Below are 14,532 nucleotides of genomic sequence, written 5' to 3'. Positions count from 1 at the left end.
TCAAAGAGCTGTGTAGGAAGACTTGAGGGGAAATATTGCCATAGGTATCCTCTCAAAAGAGGATCATTTTGAAGATCTGTACATGCTGTGAGTGATGATGATCTGTGGTCCTTTCTTTTGTGTGTGGAATGTAAGTTCAGTAAAAGGAGCTCCCAGCCCCACACCTGAGAGGAAAGAAGCACTGATTTTCAGCCAATGTGACCCATGTTCGATTAGTAGTACAGGCATCTGAGGGACTGAGTGAGAAGACAATGAATTTAAGCTGCTGATGCCAGGTCAGTCCTCCTCAGAATGAAGAAGGAGGGGCTGCAGGGCCCGCAGTACAGCCACCTAGCAGTAGCTGAGTGTATTGCTCTCTTGCAGTAGCTGCATTGAATTATGCTAGAATCGGGTAGGGACTTCACTTAAGTCCTTCTGAGCCAGGGAATAGGAGGTATTTGTTGGAGCATACACACCTCCTCCCTTGATTAGACAGCTGTGGAGTGTCTGCAGGCAACTCGGGGAATAGGCCATTCAAAGGATCATCAAGCTGGTCATCTCCCTACCACTAGACTTGTTAATACTGGAGTAACAGATGGGCCATTAGGGCTTCTGCGGAAGGAACAAATGGGCTGTAAGGCTCTCCAGTTGCTCAAGGACACCTGGCTCCTTCCACTTTAGACCAGATGGGTTGATTAACTTCAGGCAGTGGAGCCTTCAAGTGGTGTCTATCAATGGTGGGGAAGGATATGTTTAAAAAAAAGAGAGAGAAGTAAAATTAACGGAATTTGTGGAATTCTGTCATGCCAGCGTATGTGTGACAGATACCAGGACTTTTGACAACCTACAGTCAAATTGTAGCTAGGAGAACTTGCCTGAATGATGCTACAGTCAGATGACCTGAGTTGTGAATGTTTTAGCTGCTGCAAGAGTGTATGTTTGAATCCGCTGTTAGGGTGAATATCTTTCATAATTGTAGATACCTGACATAATTTTCCTTCTGCGTCTCTCCTTAGTTTGTGCATGTAACTGTTCACATTACCTGTTGCTATTCTAGTAACATTGCAGGTTTTGCTTTGAAGACGTTCGACCATACTGATTCATTTCATTTTTTTTTTTTATTTACAGGTGAGCAGAATGGGAACCGAAACCCTGGTGGTCTGCAGATTGGTGATTTGGTGAATATTGATCTCGATTTGGAGATTGTACAGTCCTTGCAGCACGGGCATGGAGGTTGGACAGATGGAATGTTTGAAACATTGACTACAACTGGTACTGTCTGTGGCATTGATGAGGATCATGACATTGTAGTGCAGTATCCTAGTGGCAACAGGTTAGTAGTTTGTAACTGTAAAGTTGTAGAAAAATATGTAATAGTGATATCGTTATGTTGTACCTGAAAAGCAGAAAATTACATCAGAATGCATTTAAATGACTGCTTACTGTTAATAGAAAAACTACTACAACACTATTTTCATTTTAGAAACTCCACTCTTGCAGATTGTTGTAAAGGCTTAGTATGGCTTTATTGTCAGCTGAATTAGTACTTGTGTTATAGTATTAGAGTACAGGTTTGTTCTCTTGAGCACACTTATTTCAGTACAGCTGTTGATACTCTTACAACTTAATTGTTCAGAAGTGTTATGCAGATTAAGTACATCACTTAATGTTTATCGAAATAAATCATATCCAAGACGTGACTTTGTATGTGACCTGCAGTGGTTAACTGTTAAGTTTAATTTTCAGATTTTGCAAGCTTGGGGTTATGCACACCTCCTGCTAGCACATATCAAGGCATCAGACACCCATCTAAGAGGGTGTGCTAAGGTAACGTGCTTCCCAGTTGCATGGTTCACATCTTCATCACTGGAATATTATCTTGCTCATTGTTTTATTTTTTGTCATTGTATCACATGCTAAGACATTGCATTGTAATCAGTCACTAATTAGTGTCATGCGTGTCTTGCAAACCTAGCAGGGAGGATAGGCATGTCCGTCTTGGAAAAGAAAGAGCATGCAGAGGTGGATGGATCGCTTTCTGAGAAGTGGTAGAAGATGGAACCTAGGTTAGGCTTGTGGGAAGGCCAAGATGGGAGGAAAACCCCATTTCCCTCCCAGCCTAATAAATTATAACATCAGTACTCTGTGAGGGCGGGGCTTAGGGGTAAGTACTGACACTGACGTATGTGATACTTCCTGCTCTGACTGCACTCAGTAGTTCTTTCCTGTGTGCCAAGAATGGCCTTTTCCAGTGCAAACACATTTCCAAGTCCCTTTTCTTCCATCCAGGTGCACCAGGGGGAGCGTGAGAGCTGAGCAGGGATACATGATGACTCTTTGACAGCAGTTTTGGTGAAAGCAGATAAATCAAGAGCTGTTCACAGAAACTACTTCCATGGAACCTTTGGTAAATATATTTTTTTGCAGGAGGATGAGCCACCTTGCACCCTCCATATTAGGGCGGCACCCCCCCCCCCCCCAGAACGTATGTATAGTAACTCAGAGGTTGCACAACAGTGGAGAAAAATAAAAATTTCTTTGCCAATTAAAGTAGTTTTGGCAAACAGTTCTGTTTATTTGCCATTGCTGAAACTATGTTTGATGAAGTGACAGGAACCTGCTGAGCAGCTGATGATCAAATTGAGGATGACTGAGGAAACAACGCCCTCCACCCCCCCCCCCCCAAAAAAAAAAAACAAAACATGCAGGACATTGAGAAACGAGGCCAACATTGTATCAAGGGGGGGCTGACTTATCAGATGGGAGAAGGTGAAAGAATAGGTGGGCGGGAATCAGACAAAGCCTTCCATGACAGCCTCTATGGTAGGTTTGTTCATATTTGTTCATTCACTATATTGCTCTTACCCATATTTATTGGTCATTTTTAATCTTGTTTCATAGGTTCATTTTATTCACATTTACTTTTTTTTAATTGTATTTTTATTCCAGAAAGTATTTGGGTATCCCTCCCAGAATAAAGGACTGCCCAACAAGTCAGAATGACTGTTAAGGGACCTTGATGTTCTTCGTGTGTCACTGTTGCAGTCATCACATTTGGGTTATCTGCCTGCTCGTTAGCCCTCAGCCGGCCTGAATACCAGAGTCTTGGATTCCTGTGTCGGTGGCTGTCTCTTCTTCCATGATGTCAGGTCGTCAGGGGTATAAAACATGCAGCCGATTCCATGTCATCAGTCTTTCTTGCCGCACTGTGCCCGAAGCAGAAGCAGTTTGCAAGTGCCGGTTGGCTGACTAAGTTTCAGAACCAAAGTCTTCAAAAAAGCTAAGTACCCCATTGGGGATCTTTTTTCTTGCTCTTAACCGATGTCAGTAAAAGTTAACAATTGTATTACCTGTGGAAAGCAAATACCTCATAAAGATTTTAATTTGTACTGCATTCCTTGCTTAGGCCCAGACCACAACATTCCTTGCTGTTGGTTTTGTGCCTTGTTCAACCCCCGAACTATTAGTCATCGGTCTATATTTGCAGCCAATTATTTTGGTACACGGTATAACTATCCAGAAATGGTTTTGCTAAGCCATCTGACTACAGATATTCTGAAAAAACATAAGGATAAAGACAGACCGCATAGGTCCAAAACTGCCAACGGTGCTTCCGTTAAGCTAGTCGCCAATCCGCCGGTACTCAGTGAGGCGCTTTCGCAGCCCCTGATAACCTGCTACTTCAGATTTGCAGGCCTCTACCGAGACCCATTCGGAGTCCGGTATGCCAAAAGATGCTTCTTCGACTATGTAACCTGCGGATGTCTCTACCTTGGATGGGTCCAGAGCCACTCTACTAGCACCGGCTTTTGAGGGTGTATTCAGGCCTACAGACTTGCATTTTAACCCGATGCCGTCTTCTTCCTCCAGGCCTAAATCTCGACCCACGCCAAAGAAACTGACGTCTAGACCACATGCTCAGGAACATATGCCTTAAAAAAAAAAAAAAAAAAAAAAAAAAATACTTAGAATGGCGGAAGCCAGCCTTCCCCCTCTAAGAGACCTAGAACTGATTTTCCTTCTGATTCTTCTGATAAGAAATCTGATCTTTCTGTTTCTTCTGATTACCAGGATATCTACCTATGAGGATTCTGATGCAGAGGATTCTTTTCCCTCTGCTTCCCCTCCAGAGGATTTTTCTTTTGGTGAAACCTTGCACACTCTTAGGGAGCAATTCTGCTGGGAAAGCCAGGATTACTCTGACTCCAAAAAGAGGCTTAAGGAATTCTTACTCCTCCCTCAACACAGGCCTTTAGCTATCCCTCCTGTTCTGGACATTGTAGATGATGCTTTCTTGGAATCTAGCCTTTCCCCAGCCACTTTACCTCCAGCTCACAGAAAACATGATAGGTATAACATAGTACCTGACTGTCACAAGTTCCTCTTGAAGAATCCTGCTACGGATCCAGAGACCATTTCCCAAGGACCAAAGGGCATTAAGGCTGCTGCTGCCAAAAACCCTACCCCTTCTGATAGAGATTCTAGAGCCTTGGACAGATGGGGTAAGAAGGTATATACTTTTGCTACGTTGGCCATTAGAGCTTTAAATTGCCAGTTTCTGTTATGTTAATGTACCAGCAGCATATTATGGGACTACGTAAACAGAAAATGATGTTGATTCTTGACTGTACTGAACACAAAGAATTACAGGATTTAATGCATTCTGCAGAACAAGTTGGTAAACATACTTTGCAATGTGGTTTTGACTCTCTAGAAGCATCTTGCAGGGCTGCTGTCACTGGGTCTGTACTTAGAAGGCATGCTTGACTTAAGGAGCAAAACTTGCCAGATCATGCTAAAGCTAAATTACTGGATGCTCCCTTAAACCAAGGCTGCCTGTTTGGCAACAAAGCAGAAGTCCTCAAAAAGATGGAGGAAAAAGCTAAATCTATGCAAACTGTTAAAGATTTCTTGCAAGTACAGCCTTCCAGATTTAATAGGCATTGGCCTTCAAAGAATTGGTCCTTTTCAGCTTCTTCCAGGCCTTCTCAGTCCAAACCGAGGAACAGCAGACCACTTAGATTACAGTCTCAGGCAATACACAGGCTTAAGCATTGGGGGGGGGGCTCCCACTTCCAAAGCAGGGAGTAGTAAGACACCCCACTACGGGAAAATGGCACAATGACTTAACCTTAGCCCTTCAAAGCCAAGCTCAGCTGCCTGCTCCCTTAGGAAGAAAGCTTGCCCTACATGCAAAAAACTGGGAACTCATTATCCAGGACAAATGGGTTTTGAATATAGTTTCCCAAGGATACAGATTCCACTTCCACACCCCACCAACCCCAAACCAGTGGGCAGAGGCTCAACAGCAGATTTTCTCTCTTCTAAGTATCAGGGCTATTCAAACTGTCCCAGCAGAAGAAAAGGGACAAGGTTTTTATTCAATACTTTTCCTGGTACCCAGAAAAGACAGCCCCTGGAGTCCTGTCCTGGACCTGTCTATTCTAAACACTTTTTTGGTAATCCCAAAATTCAAGATGTTAACACTTCAACAACTGCTTCCTATGCTAGGTAAATATGCCTGGTTGGCAACCTTAGACTTAAAGGAAGCTTACCTGCACATTCCAATAAGGGAATCTTGCAGGAATTACCTATGCTTCAGGGCAGGCTCCATGCACTGTCAGTTCTCTGCACTTCCGTTTGTGAATACCCTGGGCGCAGTAGATAAGCCAAAGTGTCTAGCTCCAGCCATTGCATTTTGCAGGCAGAGAAATATTCAAATATACCCATACTTGGACAATTTTCTGATTTAGGCAGAAAGCCAGGAATTGTTATTAAAGCATCTGACATTTGTAAAGAAACTTTTAAACTCACTGGGGTACACCATAAACGAAAATAAATCTCACCTAGTACCCTGCCAACAAATTGTATTCCTGGGAGCAAGCTTGAATACAATTTCCCAGATGGCTTTCCTCACTCCAGAGAAACAAGTTTATTTGACAACTTACTTCAAACTACTGGCCACAAAGACCCAGCTATCTGCAAGGAAAATTATGCAAGCCTTTGGGTTCATGGCCTCTTGCATTCTATTAATTCCGTATGCAAGACTGCATATGAGGAAACTACAATGGTATCTAAAAAGCCTATGGTGTCAACATTCTCAGGACCTGGACTCAGTGATTCCTATCATTCCTTGTATAAAGACAGAGTTCCTTTGGTGGGCAGAGGCCTGCTACCACAAAAAGGGGCTCCCTTTCACTCTACCCCCTGCCGCCCAAACCCTAACAACAGATGCATCAGATTATGCATGCGGGGATCACTTGGCAGGGAAGTGCATTCAGGGCAAATGGAACCCGAGACAGATGCACCTGCATATCAACCAAAAAGAAATGTTAGCTGTACAGAATTCCCCGACAGCCTTCAAGGACCACATTCTTCCAAGGCAGTTATTGGTAAAGACAGACAACACTACAGTTATGTTGTACATAAACAAGCAGGGGGGAAACCCACTCGTACCCTCTCTGCAGACTAGCCATGGCTCTGTGGAACACAGCTTTAAAACTACCAAGTGCACCTACAAGCTCAATTCCTGCCAGGCAAGTTAAATTCAGTGGCTGACGACCTAAGCAGAAATTTCATGGACCCACACGAGTGGAAACTGGAACCAAAAATATTCAACCTCTTGAGGAACAAATAGGGGGACTCCAGAGATGGACCTGTTTGCCATTGGACAAATTCTGCACAAGGACTTCCCACAGTCAAGCTTGGAAAGTGGATGCCCTGTCCTTTACCTGGGAAAGCCTCTCAGTTAATGCCTTTCCCCCTTTGCTTCTCCTCTCAAAGGTTCTGCTAAAGATCAAACAGGACAAACCAAGGACAATACTGATTGCACCAGACTGGCCCTGCCAGCACTGGTATCCCCTCTTGCGCAGTATGACACTGCTGGAACCATGTCACTTGCCTCAGACCCCTTCCCTGCATTTCCCAGCAGGTGGGCCAGATTCTGCACCCTCAGCTTCAAACCCTGAACCTTGCACCCTGGCTAATTCCTTGAGCTCTCCAATAGCATCCCTCAGTAAGCAGGTGCTAGATGTCATTCTGGAGACAAGGAGGCCTAGTACTAGAAAATCCTATGCTGAAAAGTGGAAAAGATACTGTTCCTGGTGCCAGACTCAGGATGTGCACAATGGTGCCCAGCTTACCTCGTATTCTTCAGTACTTAACAGAAATGCTCCACAAGGGCCTCTCCTTCTCGTCAATTAAAATTCATGCCTCTGCCATTTCAGCACATTATAATACTGAACCACCCCTTTTCTCTCACCCCCTCCTAAAGCAATTCCTCAGAGGGGCCAAACATTTAAGATCCCCCAGGAGAGCCCCTATTCCAGCCTGGGACCTTAACTTTGTATTGGAAAAGCTCACTCTCCCTCCTTTTGAGCCAGCTGCAACTGCAGAGTTGAAATTCCTTTCTTAGAAAACAGCCTTCCTTCTCGCCATCACTTCAGCAAGAAGAGTGACTGAATTACAGGCCCTCATGGCAGTGGAGCCTTTCATTATTTTCCATGCAGACAGGGTTTCCCTCAGGACCAATCCTTCCTTTATACCCAAGGTGGTGTCTAGTGTGGCCCTTAATCAGTCCATTCATTTGCCTACCTTTTTCCCGAATCCACAAAACAAAGGAGAACAAATACTGCACTCTTTGGATGTGCATAAACAATTTATATTTTATTTGGACAGGACTAAGCCTCTCAGAAAATCTGAGCAGCTGCTAGTTGGTTTTGCTGTAGGGGCAGAGGGGAAGGCCATTTCAAAGCAAACCATTTCCATATGGGGTAGCCCATTGCATTTCTGCTATAAGCACCATGGAAAACCTACCCCACAGGGGATAAGATCACATTCCACCAGGGCTGCATTTACCTCTACAGCCTTTCTCAGAGGTGTCCCTAACAGGGATATCCTAGAAGCTGCTACCTGGAGCTCTGTACATACCTTCACCAAGCATTACCATATGCCTATTTTTACTAAATCCAGAGCTGGTTTTGCCACTGCAGTCTTGCAGGGCTTAATAGCTGGCCCTAATGCTCTCTAACTTCCTCCTACCTTCCTTAGCTTTGGGAATCGACCCAAATGTGATGACTGCAACAGTGAAACACAAAGAACATAGTGCAGATGTTCTTCGTGTTTCACTGTTGCAGTCATTACATTTGAGTAATCTGCTGGCAGGTTGCCCTCAGTCAGCCTGAATAACAAAGTCTTGGGTCCTGCGTCAGTTGCTGTCTCTTCTTCCATGACGTCAGGGGTATAATATAAGCAGCCGACTCCATTTTCTTCAGTCTTTCTTGCCGTACGGTGCCCGAAGCAGAAGCAGTTTGCAAGTGCCGGTTGTCCGACTCCTGAAATTTTCATATTAGAGTTTCAGAACCAAAGTCTTCAAACTAAAGCTAAGTACCGCATTAGGGAAACTTTTTCTTGCTCCTTACCGATGTCAGTAAAAGTTAATAATTGCATTACTTGTGGGAAGCAAATACCTCATAAGGAATGTTCTTCATTCCACATTGCTGCAGTCCTAACTATTGGGTAGTCCGCTGTCCAGTCGGCCCGAATACCAAAGTATATGGCTGACGTCGGTCAGGGCGCATTAGACTGACGTCAGTACGTCAGGGTACTAATGCGCATGACCGACGCCATATCATCAGTCTTTTTTGCCGCATGGTCCGATGCAGAAGCAATTTTGCGAGTGCAGGTTGGCGTTCTGAAAGTTTCTGAAGCCAGAGTTTCAGACCGAATCAAAGTTGGCTAAGTACCCGCTAGAATATTTTGGTTTTTTCTTGCCTCAGTATTTAACCGGATGTCAGAAAAAGTGAATAACTGTATTTCTTGTGGGAAACAGATACCTCATAGGGATTACCATACTTTGTGTATACCTTGTTTAGGGCCTGAGCACGACGTTGTTGGATGCCGCTCTTGTGCTAGATTTAACAAACGCACTATTAAGAGAAGGTTAGACTGTGCCAGGTTAGTGTTTGGGAAGCGTTGTAATTATAAAATGCCGCCGGATGCTCCGGCCGCTTCGCTAAAAACGCAAGGACAAAACAGCAAAGCCTAGAGTGGAGGAACCGACAGTCCCAGACGCCGGTTCTTTAGAGGGCTCAGTGGAGCCGGAGGTTTTGCCAGGTGTTTCTTTGGAGTCTCAGGAGAGACTTTACTGTTACAGGATGTATCCTCTCAGGAAGTAGGCCAGGCTGAGGGGCTTCTCAGGTGGCTGTTCTTCCCTCTCTTCCTAAGGTGGTCAAAGCCTCCCTTCTGTTTCCAAGGCTTCTTTGAGGGGCAGGCCAAGTTCAGCTTCTGTGGGGGTTTCTCCTAGCATTTCAGGCTCTGTGCCTAAGAAACATATGCTTAAAATGGCAGAAGATTTGATTACTCTGATTAGAGGTTCTATGCCCCACCTGATAAGAGGCCTAGGGTGGAATCTGAGTTTGATAGTTTTGAACAGTGTTCTGAGGCTTCAGAGTCTTCTGTGGAAGACTTGCAGGAGTTCCCTACTTATTCTGATTCTGATGTGGATGATTCCACTCCTTCAGCTTCCCTCCTGAGGATTTTTCATTTTCAGAGACTCTTCACTCCATGAGGGAGCACTTTAAATGGGAAGGCCAAGATTACTCTGACTCCAGAAAAGGCTTAGGGAATTCTTGTTTTGCCCCAGCATAGGCCCTTAGCTATTCCTCCTGTGTTGAATGTGGTGGAGGATGTTTTGCAGAGGCTTCTCTGAACCCTGATTCCTTGCCTCCTGCTCCTGTTAAGCCTGATAGGTATTATAGGGTGCCTGAAGCTCATAAGTATTTGTTTAAGGGTCCCAGGGCAGACCCAGAAACTGTCTCTCAGGGGCCTAAAGGTGTTAAGGCTCTGTGGTTAAAAATCCTGTACCCTCTGATAAAGAGGCAAGGGCTTTGGATAGGTGGGGTAAGAAAGTATATACTTCTTCCACTCTAGCCATGAGGGCGTTGAATTGTCAATTTCATATGCTGAAATATCAGAATTATCTCCTTTCACAATTGAAATCTAAGGTGGATGCTTTGGCAGAAGGTATTGAGTGTAAAGAATTGCTGGATTTGGTTCATGTGTCTGAACAAGTGGGTAAGCATTCTTTGCAGTGTGGTTTTGATGCTGTTCAGGCCTCCTCGAGGGTGGCTGCTACTAGTTCTGTTCTTCTAGACATGCATGGATGAAGGATCAGAATTTAGCTGAGCATGTTAAGACCAGGATTTTGGATGCTCCTTTACAGTCTGATGTGTTGTTTGGACCGCCTGTGGAAGCAGTTTTAAAGAAAATGGAGGACAAAGCTAAGTCTATGCAGACTGTTAAAGATTTTTGCAGGTGCAGCCTCAAGTTTAGTAGAAATTGGCCTGCTAAGGGGTGGACATATCCTGCTTATGGTTCCCAGTCTAGGGGTAGATCTAGACGTGGTAGGGGCAGGGCTCAAGGCTTGCTTAGGCCTAGATCAGACAGTTCACCTGCTCAGACTTCTGGTGAGGGCAGGGGTCAGTCCTTTCGTAAGCAGAACCAATGACCTGCCTTTTCAGCTGCCAGTGGACTCGCCTGGCAGCTCCTTTGGGAGGAAGATTGTCTCTTTTCAAAGAAAATTGGGATTTAATCACTCAAGACAGATGGGTGCTGGATATCATTCATCACGGTACAGATTTTATTTCCACACAATGCCCCTTTCAAAGGCATGCCAGATGTTCCTCCTCCACAAAGAAAAGAGGCTCACAAGCAAGTTTCTCAGTTACTCCAGATAGGGGCTATTCAGCCAGTCCCTGTGTCAGGGGCTTATTTTATTCTCGCCTGTTCCTAGTGCCAAAGAAGGGGAACACGTGGAGACCAATTTTGGATTTATCTATCCTCAACACTTATCTGGACATTCCCAAGTTCAAGATGTTGACGTTACAGCAACTGTTACCTCTGCTGGGCAAGGATCACTGGATGGTAACTTTGGATCTCAAGGAAGCTTACCTTCATGTGCCCATAAGGCTAAGTTGCAGAAAGTATCTGCGGTTTCGAACTGGAGATTTTCATTATCAGTTCTCTGCATTGCCCTTTGGCTTATCTACTGCCCAGAGTATTCACAAAGGTTCTGGCTCCAGTGATAGCTTACTTCAGGCTTCAAGGCATTCAAATTTATCCTTACTTGGACGACTGCCTGATTCTGGCTCAAGAAAAGGAACACCTTCTACAGCATCTGGAATATGTCATAGCAGTGCTAAGATGCCTAGGGTATTCTGTGAACGAAATAAAGTCCAGTCTAGTACCCTCTCAAGACATGTGCTTTCTGGGTGTGAGACTGAATACAGCAGCCCAGATGGCCTTTTAACCCCGGACAAACAAAAGAGTCTGTCACTTTACTTCCATCAACTATCTCATCAGTCCGTGCTGACTGCAAGGACAGTCCTTCAAGCATTAGGGTTCATGGCATCTTGTATTCTGGTGCTTCCCAATGCCAAACTGCATATGAGGAAGCTGCAATGGTATCTCAAAATGTATGGACACAGCACTGCCAAGATTTGGACACTGTCATTCAAATAATACCTTGCCTTCAAAAGGAATTCTTGTGGTGGGCTCAGGAATGTCACCTAAACAAGGGACTCTCTGTGACCCGGCCAGAGGCGAGTCAGATTTTAACGACAGATGCCTCGGACACTGCTTGGGGAGCTCATCTAAATGGAAAGTGGATACAAGACAAGTGGCCTGCCAGACTACAGCATCTACATATCAACATGAAGGAGATGTTAGCAGTCCAGTTTGCATTGATGGCGCTCAAGGAGTTACTTCTTCCAGGGCAGGTGTTGATTCTGACAGACAACACAACTGTCATGTGGTACATCAACAAGCAAGGGGAACACATTCTTATCCTCTATGCAGGCAAGCAATGATTTTATGGGAGACTGCGTTAAGCCTGCAACTGACTCTTCAGGCAAGGTTTCTGCCAGGAGCACAGAACTCCCTAGCAGATGTATTAAGCAGACAAATCATGGATCCCCACGAGTGGAAACTGGATCTTCATGTATTTCAGAAATTGACAGTGTCATGGGGAACTCCAGACATAGATCTGTTCGCTTCTCCACTAAACCACCAGCTGCCAAAGTATTGCACAAAGGGGTTTCATCACACAGCTTGGAAAGTGGATGCTCTGTCTTTCAGTTGGAAAACCTTCATGTCTATGCCTTTCCACCTCTTCTTCCAAAGGTATTACTAAAGGTCAGACAGGACAGGCCAAGGATGATTTTGATAGCTCCAGATTGGCCTCGCAACACTGGTACCCACTTCTAAGGAGTCTTGTAAAGAAGCCTCCATGGCCTTTACCTCTGATTCCTCATCTGTTATCTCAGAAGGACGGTCATCTGCTCAATGTCAAGCTTCAATCTCTTCATCTCACAGCTTGGCATATTCTGTGTTGAAACATGGTAGGTCTCAGCTTCCTCAACAAGTTTTAAATGTGATTATGGAAGCTAGAAGGCCTAGTACTAGGAGAGTGTACGCAGAAAAATGGAAGAGATTTTTATTTTGGAGTACAGCAAAGAATTTGGAGATTTCAGAGCCTAATTTGAGTGTGGCTCTTCAATATCTTACTGAGTTATTGGACAAAGGTTTGTCTTTCTCTTCCATAAAGATTCATGCTGCAGCAATTTCAGCTCACTATGATTGTGACCCACCTTTGTTTTCGCATCCTTTGTTCAAGCAGTTTCTTAGAGGGCAAAGAATATAAGACCCCCACGAGCTCCTACTCCTGCTTGGGATCTCAATTTTGTGTTGGAAAACTTACTCTACAACCTTTTGAGCCTGCAGCTACTGCTGAATTGAAATATTTGTCATGGAAGACTGCTTTTCTGTTGGCTATTACTTCTGCAAGAAGGGTGTCTGAGTTGCAGGCCCTTATGGCAGTAGAGCCTTTTTGATTTTCCATAAGGACAGGGTATCATTACGTACTAATCCTTCCTTTATGCCTAAGGTGGTTTCTAGTGTGGCTTTAAACCAAACTATTCATTTGCCTACGTTTTTGCAGATCCTCAAAATAAAGGGGAAAAGATTTTGCACACTTTAGATGTACACAGGCAATTGCGTTATTATTTGAGCAGGACTAAAGATTTTAGGCAGTCTCAGCAGTTACTTGTTTCTTTTGCTTTAAGTTCACAGGGCAAGCCTGTGTCAAAACAAACTATTTCTAGGTGGATTGGCTTTGCATTGCATTTTGTTATTCCCATCATGGCAAAGAGGTTCCAGCTGGGATTAGGCCTCATTCCACTAGGGCTACTGCCACTTCAACAGCATTTCTAAGGGGTGGCAACTAAGGATATTCTGGAAGCAGCTACTTGGAGTTCAGTGCATACTTTCTCTAGGCATTATCACCTGCCTATATACTCTAAGACTAGAGCTGGTTTTGCCACAGCTGTTTTACAAGGCATGTTGTCAGCTCCTGCTACTTTATAATTTGCCAGCCTCCTTACCTCTGCTTTGGGATTCTACCCAATTGTCAGGACTGCAGCAAGGGTAGACGAAGAACATAGTACAGTTTTGTACCTACCATAAATGTAGATGTTCGAGATTCCTTGCTGCAGTCCAATTTACTCTCCCTCCTTCCCTTCTGTGTTTCAGGGGGGTTGTGTAGGTGAGTTTACATGCTTATATTTTTGTATATATTACTGTATATATTGTACATGTTTTTGGTGCAGGTTGTTTTTGGGACTTGTCTTTTGGGTCTTCTGACATCTGGGGCAAGAAAAGACTGAGGAAATGACGTCGGTCATGATTAGTACCCTGACGTACTGACGTCAGTCTAAGGCGCCATGACCGACGTCAGCCTTATACTCTGGTATTCGGGCCGACTGGGACGCGGACTATACCCAATTGTCAGGACTGCAGCAAGGGAATCCTCGAACATCTACATTTATGGTAGGTACAAAACTGTACTTTTTGCTTCAGTGGGGGTTTCTCCTAGTACTTCAGGGTCTTTGCCTAAGAAACATATGCTTAAAATGGCAGAGGATTTGATTACTATGATAAGAGGTTCTATGCCCCCTCCTGATAAGAGGCCTAGGGTGGAATCTGAGTTTGAGAATTTTGAGCAATGCTCTGAGGCTTCTGAGTCTTCGGCTGAAGACTTGCAGGAGTACCCTCCTTATTTTGATTCTGATGTGGATGATTCTACTCCTTCAGCTTCCCCTCCTGAGGATTTTTCATTTTCAGAGACTCTGCATTCCATGAGGGAGCATTTTAAATGGGAAGGTCAAGATTTCTCTGATTCCAGGAAAAGGCTTAGGGAATTCTTGTTTTTACCCCAGCACAGGCCTTTAGCTATACCTCCTGTTTTGAATGTGGTGGAAGATGTTTTTGCAGAGGCTTCCCTGAATCGGATTCTTTGCCTCCTGCCCCAGTTAAACCGGATAGGTATTATAGGGTGCCTGAAGCTCATAAGTATCTTTTAAGAGTCCTAGGGCAGACCCGAAACTGTCTCTCAGGGGCCTAAAGGTGTGAAGGCCTCAGTTGTTAAAAATCCTGTCCCTCCTGATAAAGAGGCAAGGGCTTTGGATAGATGGGGAAAGAAAGTGTATACTTCTTCCA

The 14,532-nt window shown here is 44.4% G+C and overlaps 1 protein-coding gene across 1 annotated transcript in view; it reads left to right on the top strand.

Moving 5' to 3' along the window:
• Window positions 1-14,532, top strand: part of MIB1 (MIB E3 ubiquitin protein ligase 1) — a 1,882,202-nt gene that overhangs the window by 394,367 nt on the left and 1,473,303 nt on the right. Inside the window, exon 6 of the mRNA XM_044065767.1 lies at window positions 1,108-1,312. Within this exon, the coding sequence (XP_043921702.1) occupies window positions 1,108-1,312 (205 nt within the window). The remainder of the gene's footprint in view (window positions 1-1,107; window positions 1,313-14,532) is intronic.

This window comes from Protopterus annectens, chromosome 3.part0 (assembly GCF_019279795.1).
Source record: "Protopterus annectens isolate FY-2018-M chromosome 3.part0, PAN1.0, whole genome shotgun sequence".
Lineage (NCBI taxonomy): Eukaryota > Metazoa > Chordata > Ceratodontiformes > Protopteridae > Protopterus > Protopterus annectens.
This window is presented reverse-complemented; position numbering and strand designations above follow the sequence as displayed.